This window comes from Blennius ocellaris, assembly GCF_963422515.1.
Source record: "Blennius ocellaris genome assembly, chromosome: 8".
In the NCBI taxonomy this organism is placed as follows: Eukaryota; Metazoa; Chordata; class Actinopteri; order Blenniiformes; family Blenniidae; genus Blennius; species Blennius ocellaris.
The window spans coordinates 7,360,096-7,382,331 of record NC_137657.1 but is presented as its reverse complement, the minus strand read 5'-3'; the positions used below and the strand labels follow the sequence as shown (position 1 = coordinate 7,382,331).

Below are 22,236 nucleotides of genomic sequence, written 5' to 3'. Positions count from 1 at the left end.
TTATGATAATAGTTTGTTTTGACGAACAATATTGCATGTTGTACCTTTAAAGCCAGGAGCTCTTGTGTTTGTTACAACGAACAAGAAAACAATCAATCAACTTCATCGGTTGCCAAAACCGAAGAAGAATTATTCATAATACTGAGGTTGGAATAAGTACCGATCCAGATAGAAGAATATAAAAAAGAGATATTTGTGTCGAAATGTAGGGAGTAAATATAAAAGCCCAAATAATTGCGTAAAGTTTAAGTAAATGCATTTGAGTACTGCAAGTTAAAGAAAATTACCTCTGAAAATAGCTGTCACGGGTGAAAATTATATCTTGTGTTTCAGAACCTGTACTTTTTGCTTCTGTTCTTACCCAAGTAGAGACTTTTAATTGTAAGTTTTACACCTGCTTGCACTAAATGATGTCTGTAGTTCTACTTGAGTGACGAACGCGAGTCCTTTTTGCTTTCAATCTGGTTCTCAAAGCCGAGTGCCAAACTGCTAGTTTTAGTACTTGAAGCGTCTCTGAATGGCACGTGCCGTCACAGCGGTGGTTATTTTCAGCTTAATCACAGAGCTGTCATGAACAGAAAGAAGTTCAATCGAGGCAAAGAACCATGAGAAATGTGCTGCACTTAAGTGAAAATGATTTGAATCCAGGTTTCTTTAGATTCCTTGACTTGATGTAATGGCACCTTAAACACACACTATGTATTTAGTGGATCTGCCTTCATGAACATGGAGTGTTTCCAGAGTGATGCTGGCTCACCACAGCTTTTATTTCTTAATTACGACATATTTTTTCTGTATTGCATCTCAATTTTTGACTTTGTGACTGATGATCTCCCACAATAACTACCTCCACTGATCCAATCCCTCCACGGTGATGCAAGCTAATGAGCAGCAGAGATACAGTTTCCAGTAAAAGTACACAAAACCCTCATTGACATGTTTGAGTTCTTCTTTCGTTGATCACCTGCAAATCACAGGCAAACTGAAAATACCACCTCTTTACATGAGCTTGCAATTTAGCATATTTTTGTGCAGGATCTTGGCGAATGAGGTCCATAAATTGACCAGATCTGTTATTTATTTGACAATAATTTGTAGCACCAGGCAACACCGGTCTTTATTCAACAACCCCCCCCCCCGGGTGTGTCCACGCTGCAAATGAATGGTAAATGGATTTCACCCTATATAATGCTTTTCCAACGCATGAGCAGCTCCCAAAGCGCTTTACACTGTTAATCACATTCACCCACTCACACGCCAATGGAGGCAGCTGCCATGCAAGGTTCTCAATCCATCAATTAGAAGCAGTTTTGCTCAAGGACACTTTGACATGTGGACATTGTGAGACGGGGAATCGGGCCTGCAACATTCCAATTGAGGCTGTCACTATTTCTGACCTCATGTTGTCCTTTTTTTTTCTCTCCCTTAACATTATTTCCCTCATCTATTCTATTTCCACGTGGATAAATATGCAAATTTGGTGGCTACGTACATCAATAAGCTAATTTTAGAGAGCTACTTTCCTTGCTGAGAATTTGGTGGCGCTGATTTGCATTTAATTATGAAGATTTTGAGTTGTATGAGGCAGTGTTCTCTGCGGCCTTCTCCTCCTCCTCCTCCTCCTCTTCCTCATCTCGCTGTCGTAGCGTTGCCTCCCGGTCCCCGGTGTGTGCCGAGCTAATAGCGCTATCTCCCCTGTAATTGCAGCGGGTCAGACCCAAAGACAGCAGAAGCCTAGTGTCCCTCCTCTCCTCTCCATCACCTTCCAGATTACAGGTAGGTGTTTTTAGTCACGCTGATAACGAAGCCCCGACCTCTCCTCCCGGCTGCCTTCCTCTCTCTGCTCTTCTTTCCTCCTTCCTCACATTCTATCGTTTTTCACCTAATTTGCCTCCATGTTCCTCCTCCCATTCCACCTCCTGACTTTGACTTCCTGGTTCCTGCTTCTCTGACTCCCATGATTGTTTTTTTGAGTTTCTTCTTCGTCTTGTATACTCTCGTCCTCCTGTATTGTTTCCCCATTTCTTCATGCTGTCTCTCCTTCCCCTCTCTTTTCACCTCTCTTTTCCTTATTTTCCCATTTCCTTTCTCTCCATTTTTCTCCTTTCACTCTTATTTCAACCCCAACACTTGTTAACAATGAAGAAATAAGGGCACAGTTGCTTTTTCCTGTTTTATTTTAATGTAAGGTTGAGCCGCGATCATTTATAGAAGTTACAAGCTCATTACTCAGTGTGTGCAGTTTGTTCTAAATCACTCCAAATGTTTTCTTCTGTTATAGATGAAAGACGTCCGTCAGGAAAGCAAATCTGTTCCTTAATAATCTTTCAATCCTGTTTTCAAAAGCACGTCACCAATTAGCGTTTTCTTCATTTTTCTTTGACATCCAAACCTGCCACTAATCATTTGTACTTTTAATTTGTTATTTTGTTTCATTTTCAAAGCTGCTCAAGGATCAGACGTTATATCGATCACACAGTTTTGTTTTTTTTCAGACTTGGTGCAGCCTTTCAACATGTTTTCACAAACTCACCATCACTATTTGGATTTGATGCTACTTCACTGCCAATAAGCTCGCTAACCTCCACTGCTGGAATTCAGTGTTTCACATCTGTGACGTTTAGCTCAGGCCTTGTTTACGCGACACGTTTCAAGTGAAAATGCACCATTTTTGTTGCAGAACAGTTTGGTGTTTACGGTTTAACACTAACGTCCATTTCTACAGAAATGGCAGAAACGCTGCAAGCAATGCAGTTTTCATGTAGAGCCGCAAGTGGGTGCTGTTGGCTGCTTTTGTAATGAAACCACACACGCACATGTACACAGAGAACAATAAAATCTAAACATTATCAATGGCAAGTACATGAATATTAGAGACTAACAACCAAGTTTGATTGTTATTCCGGATGACTCTACTATAAAACTACCAAGTCCCAGAAGAAAATGGACTGGAAGTCACGACACTCTGGAGGCTGCCATTGTTGTTATTGTCCATCTACTCAAGCATTTGCAGGACTATTTACTACGGCCACAGTACGCAGTAGTCGTAGCAACCTTTCAGAAAAGTTGCATTTTCTTTTTTCCACACAGAGTTGAGTTGGAGCATTTTCAAAAAATTCCACCTCGGAGGCCGTTTTTAAAATGATGCCTTTTCAGTTACTTTCTTGTCGTGTAAACGGACACACAAACCACAACAAAAAAATTCAGTTTTTACTTGAAAACGTTGTCACGTAACCGAGCCTTATAACAGTAGGATCACAATTGAAAATATAAACAAAAAGAAAATGTATCTGGAAAATATAGTACATTTCTTCCTTGAAATTTCATCCTTTGTGAGATCATTTGGGCTGAATTGGAGCCTCTGGAGAGCCATTGTTACACCGTGAACCATATTTTTGACGCTATTTATAGGTATTTTGCATGTAAACACATTACACACGTCTACATGAAAATGTACATTTTCAGGCTCAGTCGGTAGCTCATTTTGGAGTTTTTGTTTGAACAGTGATCATTTAAGGCTGTTCTCATCGAGATCGTGTAAAGCTGGGCAGAAATGTGAAACTGTCTCCCCCCACAAACAGACTATGGACAGAAAGTGGTGTTTATCACAGCTATAGACTCTCAAAGGGGGATTTTTTCCCCCCCCTCCATTGTTACTTTTACACATCAGAAAAGTACAGTGCATCAGTGAGGAGACTGAAGTAGACTGACGGATACAGAAAACAGAAACCTTTCTTGTTCTCTGCACTGTTGGTCCTCATGTTTGTATTCACACGGGGATTGATGTAAAAAGATTGGAGTCGGTGTAGTTCCTCCAATAAGACGTGGATTAAGGGGCTCAGCAAACTCACTATTTGACTCCCAGTGTGTTTGTAAGAGGAATTAAACGTTTTGCATTTCAAAAGCCACACTTTCCCTCTCCTGTACAGTTGTGAGGGATATATGGTTCACTTCTCCAGACTTTAAGCTCTCTGAAGTCTTGTAGGAACAGTTGGAATACAGGAAACGGAGCCCCGAGGTTGAACATGTGAGAAGGTTTTTTTTTTTTTTCTTCGTCATGAATATATAAATATCTGTTATATAAGAGCTTATCACTCAATGCTTTCATGTTGAGATCACCAACGCTGATGTTTCTAACTCGGCTTTCAAAGACTCTGATTTCCTCACAGAGGTAAAAAAAACAAACAAACAAAAAACTACTTTCCACAGCAGATGGCACCGAGTCAATGTTTGGTTCTTCTTCAGCAGCTTCAGATTAAAGTGAAAGAAGGTTGGTGCATCTAATGAAGCTGTGTGGTGTCACCAGTTGATCACAGACTCTCATTCAGGAAGTTGACAACATTTTCTGCTAAAGTGCTCAAATAATGAGCTGCGCGTTTGAGAGTTTAACTTCCACGTCAATCATTTGATGCTAACCTATTAAAAATCCAACTATTCCTGTTTTGAGTGTGAAATACAACAACAATCAGCGACATACCTGACAACAACCATTGGCAACATAAATAACAACAATCAACAGAATTCATGACAACAATAGAAAAAAATGTATGATAACATAGATGCAAAAAGCAATCAGCAACTTTCATGACAACAATAAAAAGAATTCATGACAACGACACAGATGCAAATAACAATGATCATCCATGACAACAACACTAATGAATAGAATCCATGACAACAAAAACAACAGCAACAAATATCATCCATGACAACAGCAACACAGATGCAAACAATAATCAACTGCATCCATGAAAACATCAATAATCAACTGCATCAATAACTGCTATAATCAACAGAAGTTATGAAAACATTAATCAACTGCATTGATAACATCAAAACCAACAGCAATCAAGAGCATTGACCAAAACAACAGGTAACGGCACTGATGACGGCAACAAACATCAACAGCATTGATGACAAACACCGTCAACAACAACATTAACAAGAACTAGACAACAGCATCAACAACATCAGTGATATTATCAACCTAACAGTAAGAACAACAACTTCATGACAGTGAAAGTACAAACAATAACATGACAGCAACCGCAATTTAACAATAACTTAACAATAAAAACAAGACTAACAATGACAACAAACAGGATTAACAGCATCAACAATCTATTCAACACCAACAAAAAACAATTTTGTTCCTCCTTTAAACATCAGCTTTTAAAACAGAGTCCCGGATAAGAATGAGACATTTCTATAATGGTGAATTTAATTATTAAGTGTGGTTCTTTTAATAGATTTAAAAGATGGAAAAGATTTCCTGCAGAAACGATGAAGGTCTCACCGCCTTTGGTTTTTAATTTAGTTGAAGAAATCTTTAACAGTGACCTTCCAGAAGACCGCAGGATAAATCTGGGGTCATAGCAAGCAAAATATACTCGGGCTGCACTCCCATCCTCCCATTAAAAGTTAAAATCTTCATTAATCCTCCAATCTGCAGGTAGGCAGTCAAGTAAAACAGAGTCTGAATGGTTTTCATCTCAAATTTGGTTCCTGCTTTATTTTTTGAAGAAAAGTTGATATAATTGTGTCCCCTCAGCTGTGTGTGTGACTCCGGCAGTTGTGGATGTGCAGTGGAGGATAAAATGTGATTTACAGGCAGAGCTGTGCGGGTTCCCGGCTGTACGTGTGCGGCGGTGAAAGAAAAGAGGTTCCGACGTGTCAGTCGGTGCGAGCAGCTGAGGGCTGAGGGCTGAACCCGTCTGCTGACTGAGCAACACGCTCGCTGTCACGCACCTGGAAATGTGGAGCTGTCGTGCCGCAGTCCTTCCACTTCGAATCAATAATTTGGTGTGATGAAAAATGCATACTTTTTTAGAATTCGATGAAACGACATAGGCTACCCTCTGATCCATGTGGTTAATATATTGAATATCCAGCTCATGTTATATATTCACCTCGTGTAACTCGCAAACTACCAAAACCCTCAGAAGGCTGACTGGATGCTACAGTAATTTGTTTTCTCGTAGCATTAATCCATTTTTCATATTGTACCTATAAAGTAACAGTATGTCCAATTTGAGTAATGCTTTTGTGCTTTAGCTTTTTTTCATGCCGTGAATGCAGCAACAGACGTATGCAATTTCAGTTTTTTTGTGAAAAATATTACAATCTTTAGCTGCAAAGCTCACAAACAATAATATCTCATGTCATGGAGTCAATTTAATTCACGCCTGATTGCTTGAAAAAGGCATAATTTACATCACTGGAACAGTTATTTCTCCTTTTTCTACTTATTTAGAAAGCCTCTGTAGCGTTAATCTTAAACCTGCATTAAATGGTTCCTTCTTGTCAACCTGCCCTCTTTAGTATTTGAATAACATGCACGCGTAGCTTTGGGGGGGAAATAAGTAAATCGATTCACCATTCTGAGGTTGACGCTGACGTCAACATACATGCAGAGGGTCCATGCACCAATGCATCAGCGCTATATATTCAGGAATTTCTTTGTGTAGAAATGTATTCTGCACAGTTGTCATGGTGTTGCTCCTTTTACATGGTGATAGCATCTCTCTTTTTTTTTTTTACTTTAAAGTTCCCCAGCGGGGGCTGAAAGAGGCACTCTGTCGAGACTCGTCACAGAGAGCCAGCACGGCCCTGCGGAATCCAACATGTCACCAAATGGCACTTGGAATAAACAAGAGTCCTCTCGCATGAGATAATCGTTCCTAATTCATCACTGTGACATGCTAACAGGGAGGCGATACACAAAACAAAGGGATAATAGTGTTGACGACACCGGATTCATTTTTTTTTGTGTCAAAAACAGATCTTCTTTAATTCTTCCTCTAATTTTCCTCTGTTCTTTGTCCGTTCGTGTGCACAGCGTCCCGTCCCGTGGAGAATAAACTGTGCAGGGGTCGGATCCCCAACAGGTCGCAGCTGTGCCAGATCCCCTGTCCCACCGACTGCCAGGTTTCCCCCTGGGGGGCCTGGGGGCCCTGCACCTTTGAGAACTGTGACGACCAGGCCGCAAAGAAAGGTACAAGATGGTGCTCAATTCATCAAACTGCATCCCGAGAGGATTTAAAGCAGGGATGTAATGCATTTATGTTGATGACAGTCGTGTCTATACATGGATGTTATCAGGATGTAATAGCAGGACAATATTTTTTGTATCTTATTTAAAGTTCCAACTCTTTTTTTTATATTACAAATGAGTAACTCATTTCATATTTGATTTATTTAAGACTGTAGAAATGTAAGAAAAACAAAAAACAAATGTAGGATTGCAAATGTAACACCTTGTGGTTGAATTTTTCTATTTCTAAATATCTCAATAAAGCTTGATAAAAGGTGAATACCCCTTATAGGAAATTAAAAAAAAAAAATTTATGACATATTTTAGTTGGATTTAATTGGATTTCTATTAACATAAAGCAATTTGTTTTCCCACACATGATGCAGGAATTTCTACCTATAAATGTAATTTTTCCTTCATTCAGCTTTACATTATTGCATTTTATTTAAAAATACATACCCTATCGTGAGTAAAAAAAAAAAAAAAACGTCTTTTTGCAAAAAGTAATAGAATATAGCAATATAGGTAGCGGGGCTGTGTGAATTAAAAGTGCCTTTGGTGGGATCGTTGCGCCATCACAACTGTAGATAATACTTTATATTTCTCTAACACCTGCATGGGAAGTGAGACTGAGAAGTCAAACTAATTATTTTCCTGATTTGTGGCAAATTCTTGAGCACAAAGCTTCAAAGGTTTGAGGGGAATGCATGATTGATAAGATTTGATCTCATTTCAGGGCTTCTTTGACTCTTTTCTGATGTGCAGGTTTCAAACTGAGGCGGCGGCGGATCACCAACGAGCCCACCGGAGGCCCCGGGAACTGCCCCCACCTAGTGGAGGCGGTGCCGTGCGACGAGCCCAGTTGTTTCGACTGGCGACTGGTGGGTCTGGACCAGTGCGTCCCGGAGGAGGAGGAGCAGTGCGGCGCCGGCGCTCAGTTCGCGCAGGTCCGATGTGTCAACAGCAACGGTGAGGGAGCGCCAATTAATCCCGTCGCTCGGATGATCCGATTTTAGCTGGATGGAAAGCTGCGCCGGATGCGCCACTCACAAAATTAAGTGATTCATTGGCTGAAGTTGAACCTGCTGTTCCCCCGAGGTGGCGTCCGACTCCCTACTTGCTCTGCAGTTTTGACCCAGACTCATTTGTAATGAAGACATGTAGGTCGAAATCAAGTATTTTCTCGGTCACTCCTCCACTGACCCACCAGCCAGTGCTGCAAAGGTTTCCGTGAAATAACTCCTGATGCCAATCATCATCTTCCTCAAGCCTGCCCCCCCCCCCCCCCCCTCTCACTTCTCCCACTTCTCTCACTTCAATGCTCGCTTGATTTGGTGTCACCACCTCACCCGTGCTGTCTCTCATTACAGTCCTCCTCTCTGCATGCCCAATTAAACCTTGTGCGCGCTAAATCAAACCAATCCTCCGTGGGCCGGCGGCCGGGGAGGATCTCCTGCCCGTTGCTGCTCCTGGTTTTTGCTGCTCCTCTGTATCAATGTACATTTTTACATTTTCGTGACCAGAGTCTTACCTTCAGGTGGTGGAAAAATGTTTAGCAGGATGATATATACTGCCATCCATCCATTCATGAATCCATCCATCCATCTATTGATCATCGCTGCATCCATCCATCCATCCATCGATCCGTCCATCCATCCATCATCAATCTATTATTGCTCCATTCTTCATCCATCCATCCATCTATCCATCCATCTATCATTGCTGCATCCATCCATCCATCCATCCATCCATCCATCCATCTATCATTGCTGCATCATCCATCCATCCATCCATCCATCTATCATTGCTGCATCATCCATCCATCCATCCATCCATCTATCATTGCTGCATCATCCATCCATCCATCCATCCATCTATCATTGCTGCATCATCCATCCATCCATCATCCATCTATCATTGCTGCATCCATCCATCCATCCATCCTTCCATCCATCATCGATCTATTATTGCTCCATTCTTCCATCCATCCATCAATCAATCAATGCATACATCCATCCATTCATGAATCCATCCATCCATCCATCCACACAAATTTTTGTGCAGCACAGCAAAAAGAGGGCAGCTTTTAAGAGTAATTATCATTCTATATAAAAAAGAATGTTTTAACTGACTGAAATGTCTCCATAATGCTGCCCAAAGCAAATATATTTGCATCAGGTTTCACGATGGTTCATTTCCAGAAAAGAAACTGTGTCACAATGTTGTGCAAGAAGAATGTACATCAGTACACAGAGGAAGTACAAACTTCCAAGTCCATCACAGGTCAAACATGCAGAGACAGGCAACCACCGACACTCACATTCATACTTGAGAGCAATTTAGAGACTCAAATTAGTCTCCAGGGCGCTCTTGACCCGAGGGATCAAACTGGAGTACCCAGAGGAGAACATGCAAGAGAACAACCTAGATTTGAACTCACTATTTGGTCTAAAATACATTTAATATTGATGATTACTCCCCTTTACTTGAGCTGTGGATCTCACAGAATATCATGTTTATTAATTCTGCATGTGAACGTAGGTGATGTTTTTCACGCCAACTTCCAGATGTACTCCATAAATCTCCTTTTTATGATCCAGTGCAGTGACTTTGTTCACGTTTCTCCTCGCTACAGAACTTGATTTGTCCTTCTAATGTGTCCCACAAATCACAGTTCATGCAACGGCAGCAGGTATGCAGTGAGGCTGTTACGAGTGCCCCCCCCCCCCCCCCCCTCCCCCCACCCCCCACCCCAATACTGCAGGAGTAGCTCAAACTCTGTTCTGTTCGCTCTCCTTCTGACTTCGCCTGATTGATCCCGCTCAAATTCAGTCCCTCATCTGATGAAAATTGATTTGTTCTGTTTGGATTCGCACTCTGCTTTTTCGCCTCAGAGGTTGTTTTTTTTTTTTTTCCCAGCCGCAACATTGGCCGTATCTTTGTCTCCCAGTGAGCCCCCCCCACAAGTCATAAAAGAAAAAGGCCACACAGCCCGGGTCCCAGACAACAGGCCAAGGTCGATACAAATGTTATTGAAACTGGCTATTGATATTCCCCATGCTGACTGCCTGCCCACTTAGGCAGGGAGCCGTTTCTTCTCTGCATACTGAGTGTGGAGGTTTTTCCTCTCATAGTGGGTGTTCTGTTCATTCATGTTTTCTCAATCTGAGGCTGAAAATTGCGGCGGTCCCTTGTCACTTCTTATTTTCATGCCTTCCCAGCTCAGTCAGGACTGGTTCAGTGCATATCTGTCAATGTGACATCTTAATGCAATGTCAGGCTCACGCTGACTTTTGAAGCGTCTCTTCTGCTTTGAAATTTCAATTCAGACCTTTGAAAAGGTTTACATTTTCCTGGGTGTATGCGTCTCTCAAAGAAGAGAATACTCTCTGCCGGATTCATGCAGACAAATATGTGGGTTAATATAATCCACTTACGTCTGATAGTAGCGGCTCATTAATAAACCATGAGCTGTTGTGTAAAAAAAATGTGGGAATCCCATGTGATTTTACGCTTTGCATGTTCACTGTCACTTTTTTATGGCGATAGGCCGAAGTCCAGAGTGCGTCGAGATGAATATTTTAATGATAATCCATATAAAAGGTCCTCATCAAATACCATGCCAAATATGGAAAGCACAAGTGACATATTGTAAATAATTACGCTGTTGGAGCACAACTTGGTCAAACCCAATATTGCAGGATCCACCCAGAAATGTCTGGCTTACTAAGGTCATGCTTAAAGTTCATGCTCACACAAAGGAATTGAGCCTTCATTTTGAGTGTGATCAACTCTGACATCTCGTGGAAATATGAGTGTTTAAATAAAGGGTCTATGTGCTTTTAGACACTGCTTACATGAGAAGGATCTTCTAGAAAGGGCATCACCTCCGTGTTTTGTTTGCCTGCGTTTACCATTGAGCGACTGAGCCCCACCAGCCATGTGGACTTGGACATGTTGGAGGAATTTATCAAACATATTAGCATTTTACATCAAATGAATCTCAATTTCGATAAATAGATAAATGGGAAGACGATTGGTCACAAAATCAAAATCGGAGTTGTCCGTTCACCCTTTGAACCACATCCTGGGCTGCTTCATTTGGGTAAAACAGATGTGCTGGCAGCACAGTAGGGGAGTTTAGCTCCATCGCTCCGCTCAACCAGCCCAATCATGTGGCTTCTCTGTGTGAGCACGACCACCGCATCAGTTGCATCCGTTATAAAGTAACACATCTGGGCTGTAATCGCATCAAGGAAAAGCCGAGCTGCAGCGGCTAATGCTGCAGCGGACAGGGAGCCCAGTGGTCCGGAGCCGCCATTAATCTCTCCGGCGTACGGGCTGCGGCCGTAACCAGTGGCAGGCCGTACTTCATTCATAATGTTTCATCATAACAGTCAGCCTTTCTTCTGCCGTTAAATTGCTTTGGGAAATACAAAGAGGGAGGTATGCACGATAGCATGTACTGCAAATATCTAACGTCTGTACCAACATTGCTTTTTATTTTGATCTTTCTTTATGAAAAGCTGCATGTTCTTCTGTCTGGGAGCAGCTGCATGCCAGAGACATATCATATACAAAACCTACGGTACAAAACTGCATGCGAGTTTGTACATTATGTATGCTTTTCACATTCGCAATAATTAATACGCCTACGTTTGAGTCAAAACTTTGCAGTAATTCGTGTTTTATTTGCTGGTTGCGTATCAAGTTAAACCTGAGGAATCATGGCTCAAATCCCATTTGAATCCCTTTCATTAAAAAAAAATAAACATCTTCATGATATCTTACTACTAGCCGTTGTTACCACCGGCATAATACAAGGGATTGCCCAAGGCTAACGTTCATATGAAATCCCCGGGCTGCACCTCAATTAACATATTTACTCAGTAACAGAAGAAACCGCCAAGTAGAACACTAAATACACACCACATGCAGTACAAACACACACACAGCTTACAGCGCAGCTCAAAACTATAATGTAAGTAGCAGAAACAAATGGTGTATAACTAAATAATCTTTCAAAATAGTAGCAGTAGTTTGTCTCTACTTGAATAGAATAGTATTGATGTGCTTTATTAATCCCTGGGGAAAATTATTACAATATAGCTCCTAACAGAACAGAACAGAAACCATAGCGTAAAAGTTAAAATATCAATACGAGAGGATGCATTCAAATAAGCAATATCAAATATTAATATACTGTATATACAGGGGGACATGACTTTTTGACTAAAACATGAAGTTGCATTAGAGTTATGAAGCTGATTAGTTAATGTCCTTTCATTCTGAAATGTAATTTACCTTACGACCTGCTTCTATTCCAAGCTGCACCCAGATTGACTGTCTTATAATAAACCAGATAAAATAAGGGAATTAAAATCACGAGTACAGAGGATCAATGTAAAGTGCTTGATTTGATTTATGCTTTTTTTTGCCTAGATTTTATTATCTTTACAGTTTCCCTCTTTATACTTGAGCGTCATTAAGCGTTCAAAGAATGACAAATGAATCCTTGTGCCAGTCGGGAGAACACGCGTCCCGAGTCATTTTAAAGACCTCTGGAGAAAACAAGCATGTGTATATTTAAAATGTGCCGTCTGCTTGACATGAAGCCATCAATTATCACACACAGCTGCTCTTTCGTCCTGTTTTCTAGCTGCTTCAGCCAAAGTGCGTAGTTTCAGGGTGCTAGTGTAATTGTGGTGATGAATTTTTGGAGCTTAAAATGATTTTTTCATGAACTGAGGAGATTTGACCTGGAACACTCACTTTTAGCACATCAGCAATTAATGAAGATTGTTGCTTATGAAACTTGTTGTGCAGAACTAAAATAAGCTGTTAGAAACTGTAGATGTACTTATATGGATCGCTTGGAGTTTCTTAGAGTTTCTCTGTTTTCTAAACTTTAGCTGGATTATAAATCTGGTGTGAGAGAAATTCAAGGTTTTATTAAATGCACAAAGAATTATAAAACATTTTTAAAATACATTATTGCATTAAGACTTTTCCCCTTAACCCTTCATAATGAACTAATTAATATATTTGGTATTTTAGAAGAATATTTCTATGTACTCCATGGCAATTATGCCATGACACATCCTGCAAAATGGCATGGAAATGGCTAAAATCGACACATATTTCACCATTTATAGTTAAAAGTAAATCTTTAAATGGCATTTATTCCATCTTAATGATAAACTATATCCACTAAATGTGATTTAAACTACACCTGTGTAACACCAGCAGGTTAATAAATCAAATACGTTCTGCTATGGCAGTAAAGGTTGAATAATGACGCTCTCTGGCCATTCATTTAATAAAGATTGCCTCATTTTTGAGAGATTGAAAACACAGATGGAGTCGTGACATTTACTGGAACATTCATATGAAATAACCTCACCCACCTGTTGCAGGTTTAAAATGCAAATTCTATATGTTTTAATACATCGAAGGAAACTGGGAAGACACCTGGAAACACAGACGGTGGTTTAACTAAAAAAAATGGATTGGAATTTTCATAATAAAAAAAACCTCCAAACATAAGTTGCTTCTTTGATTCTCACGGAAATAATTAAAACCATCTTTTAAATAATTTTATATAAAATATTTTTTTAATTTAGAGACAATTAACCCCGACTGTATTATATGCAGCAGTGCAGCAGATTAATTAATGTTCAGAGCTCAGTAGTCTGACAAATGGAAGAAAAAAAAAACAAAAAAAAACCTGTTCCTGAACATTTTAGTCCTGAGGCTCGTGTAACACCGAATGAACATCCATCACCAGCATTATTTATGTGATGGAAAATACAGAAAACTCTAATGGAGCATGACCTCCATTCAACGTCATCAATGTATAAGAGCGTTAATTCTCATCCACATTTTAGTAGAATCGCTGTAACATAGTCCCAGATATGCTTGGACCTCCAAAGCCATGTAGTTTCTCTTCTTTTTGTGTTATACACAAATAATTGCACAAGCCTCCATATATATATATGTATTATACACACACGCACAGATTAATGGTGGAAAGGAAAAACTCTTTTAATAGGAAAAATTAATTACCGTAATAGAAAAAACCTGCAGATCCAGATTCAGAGGTGGAGATTTTCTGCCGTTCTGATTGGAGGTTAGATGATGGAAAGAGAGAAAAGAAGAGAGCAACAAAGGTAAATCCTAAATCCACTCATGTCAATCAATCAATCAATCAATCAATCTGCCAGGGTCAGGAGGCGCAGACCACAAACTTGCAGTTCCCCTATCGGAGAGTCTGCAGGAAAGTACAGAAGGAGAGAGCTCAGACGACAGGAGAGAGAGACGGAATGTTAGTGACATAACAGTGGAACATCACCACATGGAGAGTGAGAGAGGATTCTGAGAACAATGTGTTCTGCCGGGTTAATATTTGATCAACCTTTTGGAGACGGAAGACACAAATGAAAGTGACAGCATTTATATTCAAACAAACTCCCAGGGACCCACAGTAAAGGAACTCACTGTTGCTAAAACTTTAGTTCAATTTTGTTTTGCTTTTTTTACCGACAAGGCCAAACTCTCCACGGCGTCCTCTGTGCCAACTCGTCACCGGTCACAGGTTCACTGTGACAGAAAATATGCCGCTATGATTTCTTTTACGAGTCCATTCATTATTAATAGACTTGAGGAAAATCCAGTCTCGTACAGTGTCATACCTGGCTGAGCTGTTGACTGCCAGAAACCTCTTCCACCAGCGCTTTGATCGGAGACTTCATCGTTTTAACGATCAGATCTTTCTGAAGATGTTTTGCTCACAATTTGTAACTGTATGTGTTTTCTTCCCCTCCTGGTATAATAAAGCACTCTTAACCTGATATTAGTTGTTTCAGCCTTCGCCTCTTCTCACCCAAGCCCTGATCCCACCGTCTTGTTCTGTTTCCTGCAGGAGAGGAGGTGGACAGAAACCTGTGCTCGTCCTCACCGGCTCTGGGGCCTGTCCCCTGTGAGGTGCCTTGCTCAAGAGACTGCGTGCTGAGCGACTGGACGGCGTGGTCCACCTGCTCCCAGACGTGCTCCAGTAAAACCGTGGAGGGCAAACAGATGAGGACCCGCTCCATCCTGGCCTACAACGCCGGGGAAGGTGAGACTCCACCTGCAGGCCGGGGCGTCCGCGGCTCCACGGCGCGTGGAAGTGTAGGCAGAGAAGGCCTGATTATTGGCTTAGTCATGGCCTTTCAACTCGTCCTTTGCTGTCACTCACTGGATGTCTGGATTTCACACTTGTCTGCATGTGCATTTGTCCTTATCTCAAACAGCCTGCTTATCGGTCCTGGTGATTATTTCTGTTGGTCCGTCTCCTCGCCTGACACTCTTTTTATCTGCCTCCGAGATCATTTCTCGGCTTGTTCTCTCTGCTTTACATTTTCTGTGTCCTTCCATCTGTCTCGTCCGTCTGTCTGAATGTTTTCCAACGGGTCTTCTTGTGTCTTTTCTGGGTGTGTGTGTGTGTGTGTGTGTTTTCTCCTCACAGTGACCGCGATGGTTGTGGCGTGGATCACAGTGATGGAGGGTAACGCCTAATTAACATCTGCTGTTAGCAAACTGCCTTACGCCTGGTGAAAATCCAATAGTTGGCATGTTTACATTTCCTGGAAAATCCGTAAATTATCCCCACAGCTTTAGGGAGAAGTCGTAATTGATTCTGTTGTAATTCAGTCGCTCTTCGTTTGCCACGTGTGGAATAGCTCGATTGTGTCTCCTGTTGTCCCGCTGTAGTAATAGCTGACGTAGTACACACCCCACCTGTCATAATTAACGTATCCCTCATCTGTATCTGCCAAAGGTCTTTCACGGGTGCCGAAGTTTCCGGAACTTTTTGGTAAATCTTTGTCTTTAGAGCTGGTGTTTTTTCCAACATTGAGACTTCCCCCCTCTTAGAGCTTGAACCCCAAACTCTCCTGCCTGACAAACCTTTTTCAATCCATTTTTGGTTGAACTGCTGTATTTTTTTTCCGCATCATACTGTTGTATTTTTAACAGGTACTCAGAGCGCTATTGGGAATACAAAGCAGATCTCTTTTCCTGCTGGATATATGCTACGTCTTTACACAGAGGGCCTGATCTACTAAAGGACTGCATAACTAAAAACAGACAAAAATGGGATATATAAAGCTTGTTTGCCTCTAACAGGGGGAATATAGAATATAGGACATGTCTCCCAGATTGTGCAACCTACTGAGAGGAGTTTACACGAACGGGTTCATGCACAATGTGTGACTGTTTAAGTGGTGGAATTCAGCTCAACCTTCAGTGAGGACGTTGCTGTTATTATGATGAGGGACATTTGTTCAGTGGGCTCCACATGACTCTGATTGGCTGAGATATTTTCTGTGTCATACATCAAACTTTGACTTTTTAGTTTTTCCTAGATTGCTTTTTTTCCCCCTGCCAAATCCAGATTGATTTTCTGCTCTGCTCCAAAATGTTTAATATCTTCCTCCAGAAACATGCTTGTGGAGTTCAGTGCTCCATGGTGCAAAATAGCAAACGACAGTGGCGCCATCAGTCGATCATCATCATGTGGATGTGGTCTAACATGTGCAACATCCTAATTTATATACGCTAAATCACCTGCATAATGCAGTCAACCAGAGAACTTTCCGTTTTCACACAGTCATGAAAATGTGGCATTTAGTTTAAGTGTGTGTGTGTGTGTGTGTGGTTTCATCACAAAAACAAACAGCTCCCACTACTGGTCTGGCATGCTAACAACATCTTTTTTGAAGACTTTCTGACATTTCCACTGTAAATGGACATCATTTTCAAAACATTGCTACATAAACCTGAACGTTTTCTGAAATGAAAAAGCAAAAAACGATGCTTGTAGTTCAGCATGCTTTATGCAGGATTTTAGTGAGTCGGGCCCTGAGTCTGCAACTGTTGTAACTGTTATACTTCTGGTTTTGCATTGAGGCTCATGTTATTACTGTAACGTATCTGTAATGTGGTTAGATACAATGAATTAGAGTCTAAAAAAAAATGTGTTGGTCTAAAGGTGGCACTAGTTTTGTCCTCCATTCATTTATTGTTATAAAATCACACTCTGAAAAAGCCTCCCCCTGATTCTCCCCCTGCGTAGGAACTTCTCTGGCGTCCCACAGAGGATCCCTGTCCCACTGCTTCAAAACCGTTGCTTTAACCCCGACTAGATGTAGATTGTAGAGGACTACCACAAAGGAAGATGTGTATCGTGCTGTCATACACTTTTTACAAACACACACACAGACACTCTCAAAAGCAATACCTGAAAGAAACTTTGTCTCTTCACCACAAGTTCCCCCTGCAGAGTAGATTATCTGATTAGATGTTGAGCTCCTTGGCAGCTCTTGCAACTCCTGTGTTGCATATAAATGAAGAAACGAACAGGAACTACTCAAAGCACCAGATACAAGGTTCATATTAATTTGCATCTGTCAATGTTTGCATGGAATTCTGTGCCAATTAAAACATTAATAGACTTAATTAATGACCTATTTAACATAACTGCTTACTTTTAATTCCACAGTGATTGTGGAGGGACTCCAGAACGCCCAAGTGCCTCTTACAGTTTGACACCTATAATTTGAATGATAGTCAGGATGCATGTTAAGTGGCAGTCGCTGTCGCTTGCTCCCAGCGAGCCGGCAAACATTTGGATCACTGGAGGAAAATAAGGGATTAAAGTTGCCAAAATTTTTAGAAAATGAGAAGAAGGGAAGACATTGACACAAGCTGTGTAATATTGTTTACTTTTATTTGCTTCAAAAATTATTATTATTAATATATCCTTTCAATCTTACCAATTTCAACTCTTCTTTATATTCTACAGTAGATTGGGATTTGTCACATATAGCTGGCCCTTTGTTCTTCTTTCATTGTCATTCATTGTGCAATTTAATTCATTTGTTTGGAGACAAAAACAAATGGCCAACATATAATGTGAGATTTGCTCAATCTATAAATTTTACGTATCAGAAGGGAAATTCATGTAATGAACTCTTAAATAGACTTCCTCTATTGTCACAGTTCATGAACCGTTTCAGTTGATTTACATCTTTTTTAGTAATGGGAAAAAGACACTTTTAAGCTGCAAAAACAGACTTGAAATTGGGCTTCTTATATTTATCAATGTCATAAAAATAAGTATTATTTTAATGCTATTAACAATTATGTTGATAAATATAAATGATAATCAAGAGTATTTATTAATTTATTCATTTGCTAAAATATCCAAATGATTTCTAATCATGACTTGTTCATAAATATTTAATGAAGTCAAAAAGTACAACACCCAAAAAATTTATTTGCTCATTTTTAGTTATGAGCGTATGCCTTTATACAAAAAGATATACTATTTATAAAAAAAATTTAATTTTATGCTCTTTAAGCATCAATTCGACATGGACATAAATACATGTCATGTAGGTGGACTGGCTTGTATTTCCATGTTTCCTCTTTGTGCTCATCTTCTGAACGAGATACTAGAAGAGGAGGGAAGTTATTTTTTTCAGTTCTAGTCAATCATATTACCTGTATCCTCTAAAGGTGTAGTTTCCCCTTTAATGGAGCTAAAATTTCTACTTTTGCCCAAATAAAAGATGGAAACAATGTCTACAAACACATTGTATCAGTTATTTAGAATTTCATTAAATTCCGCGATGTTTCTTTACATAGCTGACACACGCCAGCTCTATCTCTTCTTGCCTCAGTGTCGGCCATGTTCCCTGTATAAGCTGTTTGTCATTTGTTGTCCAGCATGCAGCGTTTTTTTTTCTTTCTGGCTCCTCGTTCTGCGTGGGCTCATTTGAGACGCCGTGTCATGCCAGCGTCGGGGACCGGCTTCACCCCGACGCCGCTCAGTTAAGCTGGCAGGGCCCAGTCAGCAGATCGGAAGTCGCTCTCAGTCACCATTAGGCCCAGATTTGTCTGCGCTGGCAGCCTGTGATTCAGACCCGGCTTGTGTGCACTCCGCCGCTCCTTCAGGAGCCTGTATTTCGCTGTCAACTCCGCCAGCCAAATACAGGTGTGGAGAAACTCGCGAGTCTTGCAGAGCCTCTCAATCTCCGCTGAAAGGCCTAAGTGTCGGCCATTACTCTGAACCAGAGAGGGCTCTCACAGCCCATCGACCCGGCAACTGACTGACTGCTGCTTCACCGGGTAAATGAGAGAGGAAAGGAGAGCAATGGGAATGGAAAGGGAAAAACAATAGATATCGGTTACTCTCATTTATGTCGGCGCATTGCAAGTCGAACCGTTGACTTACAACGGGAGTTAAACATTTAAACACATCCAGTAAATGTAAAGCAGACGCGGGTCGTCCATTTTCCTGAAGGGGGCCTCACGATAAACTTACTGGAGTGTCGAGTCATGACTTCTACTCAACTCTATATGTTATATGTCTATATCTATTTCACACGATAAGCTTCTTTTCCGTCATTCTTTAATTTCTTTGTGGGGTTTTTCTTTTTTTGTCAGACGATGTTCAAGCTGTAATATTTAACACGGTAAAGGTAGTAAAGCATGCAGCATTCATGCTTTTTTATTATTTATTCGGCTCAGATGGATAAAGAGGCGCACAGAATCCAAGATTTGGTGAAGAGAATGTGCTGTATATGTGCACTGGTGCTCAGTGGTGGTCAGAGTAATCCAGAGCGACACCTCTCCGGGACCAAAGCTTACATTTTTCAACGCATGCCTGACGCTTTTATATTTATGGTACGTTGTTGGGGAATATTACATTTGATTTATTTCCCCTTTATTTTACCAGGTAAAGTCAGTTGTGAGAGTCATTTACAACGGCGACCTGGCCAACAGGCAGCAAGGAGGCACAAAGATAAACATGTACAACAAAACAGTGTCACGCAATCTTAAAAGAAAGTCGTGTTTACAGAGATATACATCAAGAAAAAAAATCAATAAAAGCTGAAAGCAAGTGCAGTGATCATCATTCTGAGGCAGATCTGTAGATTACATCACGGGAGTCTTAAGATTGAGAGAGAAGTTCTTTGGCGGCATGTGTGAAGGAAGATTTCTTGCGGTAAAGAAGACTAAAGTGGGATTTGACACTTCGTGAGAAGTCCATTTATGTTGGTTTTAAATGTGAGTTTACTGACAAGCCAGATACCAAGATACTTGTTGCTTTCAGTGCACTGAATCTCAATTTTGAATGGACAGACTGCATGTACATTAACGACTCGACAGCATGGAGCCAATTTGTGACAGGAATCCAGTGAGAAATCTATTTAATTAAGACATTTCAAGCCACAAATACTGAATTATATGTCATTTTCATCAGTATAGCTGGTTTTCACCATGTTTTATTTACAACTTTTGTGCATAAAATTGGCTTTTCATAATTTTTTAAGTATTGACATATGCTCACTCTGGGTATGGTATTTCAATGAATGGTCTATAAACGGTTAAAAAAGCAACCCATCTGAGGTTGGTTCATGCTCCTCCATATGGTTAGTAAATTATTTTCAGACCAAAAGTCTTCGTCAGGTCATGAGCTTCGGAAGTGATGAAGACTTCAGATGAGACGTGAAAGGTCTTCAGAGCCTCAAACGAATGCAGATCGGTTTTAAGACGTTCCTGCCATGTGAAGCCGGTGTATGAGAGCTGAGGCTTCAGAAGTGACGACGGTAAAGTTGTGACCCAAAAAACAAAAGCAACGAGCCGAGAAATGTGAGCGACGCTTTGGGGAACCGCAGCAGATGAGTCATTTTTGCAGGCTTTGTTAGTTCAAGCAGCTCCTCTCGTACACGCTACACACTTTTCTTTTGATCTGGTGTGAAAATAAACATAGTGACTAGAATAGTTATGTTCTCACCCATACATGAAAACCTTTGTTTTCCCGTGCTTTCAGAGCTTTGATCTTCCACGTTGTTCTTTTTCTCAGGCGGCGCTCTGTGCCCGAACAGCAGCGCCCTTCAGGAGGTACGGAACTGTAACGAACACGCGTGTACAGTTTACCACTGGCAGACGGGCCCCTGGGGGGTGTGCACCGAAGACCCCTCATCCTCATCGATCAACAGCTCGCTGACGGTCCAACCCGGCGCCGGCGGTCAGGGTCCGTGCTCCACGGGAGTGCAGACCCGCAAGGTCATCTGTGTGCGGGTCAACGTGGGACAGGTGCCGCCCAAAAAGTAAGTGCTTTTTCCTCTTTTTGGATGCTTTTATTTTTTTTTGGGGGGGGGGGGGGGCACATTAAATCATGTCACTGTGGCATAAAATGACTTCTCAGTCAAACACTGCTCCAGCCGACTTGCTTAAATTCACTGCTTATTTCCCGGCTGCCGGATTTGTGGCTGTATGAAACTGTGAAATCGGCTCCCGGTGTGAAGTTTCGTAATGAAAATCGTCAACTCCTCAGAACTGAAATCCTTTGTAGAGTTACCTCTCAATCCAGTCCCGTCACAATCCTCCTCCCCCCCCCAAAGAAAATGGCGATTTTCATTTCAAACAAACCTCCAGAGTAGCTGATTTTACAGATTTGAGCACCTTTGTTCAAAAAGATGAAACTAATCGGTGAAATCTGGAGCCGCACTTCAGAGGATCGAGGGCACGGCGAGCGCCGGTTGTCTTTTGATGTGGGAAATGATTTGTTCAAGAGCCCCTTCTTGTTTTCTGGCTTGATGAATACAGAAAACTGAGTGATTCTTCAAGCCCGTCCTCACAAGGATGGGTCAAACGGCGCTGCCTGAGCCTCGGAGTAATGAATCAGACAAGACACTGAGAATGTCTTTTATAATAAAGGGACATCAGTGGTGAGCCATGCAGGGCAGGACTCGCTGATACATGCAGATGTGTGGCTATAAAACACCGAAAGCGGGCGAGATTAAGTCAGGAAGGAAGAGAGTGATGAGAGCGGGAGACACTGGCGGGGTGCAAAGTGAGTCACACAGAGGAAACAAGGATAAACTGACACAGCTGAGCAGACTCCACGTGAGGTTCACTCCCAATCCATATCTTCCCTTTGCAGGCGACCACGGATAAATAAATAATCTCTCCGTCCCTGAAAGCCTAATTAACCCTGCCGTTTTGGGCGCTGGTAATTTCTCATTGATGATAATGACAGTAATTAAATGGGTTTGATACTTTAAGGCAATTTAATCACGAGGCAGATTAGAGGCAAGATGTTTGTGGTGAGCTCTGAAGACCACACTGCATGAGGCAAATTTAAAACGTGG

At 41.2% G+C, this 22,236-nt stretch overlaps 1 protein-coding gene across 1 annotated transcript in view; it reads left to right on the top strand.

Moving 5' to 3' along the window:
- The window catches only part of thsd7ab (thrombospondin, type I, domain containing 7Ab), a gene marked incomplete at both ends in the record, with an annotated part of 208,610 nt that overhangs the window by 103,083 nt on the left and 83,291 nt on the right, over positions 1-22,236 (top strand). Inside the window, 5 exons of the mRNA XM_080501462.1 lie at positions 1,708-1,776; positions 6,839-6,994; positions 7,799-8,002; positions 14,955-15,149; positions 20,946-21,192. Of these exons, the coding sequence (XP_080357588.1) occupies positions 1,708-1,776; positions 6,839-6,994; positions 7,799-8,002; positions 14,955-15,149; positions 20,946-21,192 (871 nt within the window). The remainder of the gene's footprint in view (positions 1-1,707; positions 1,777-6,838; positions 6,995-7,798; positions 8,003-14,954; positions 15,150-20,945; positions 21,193-22,236) is intronic.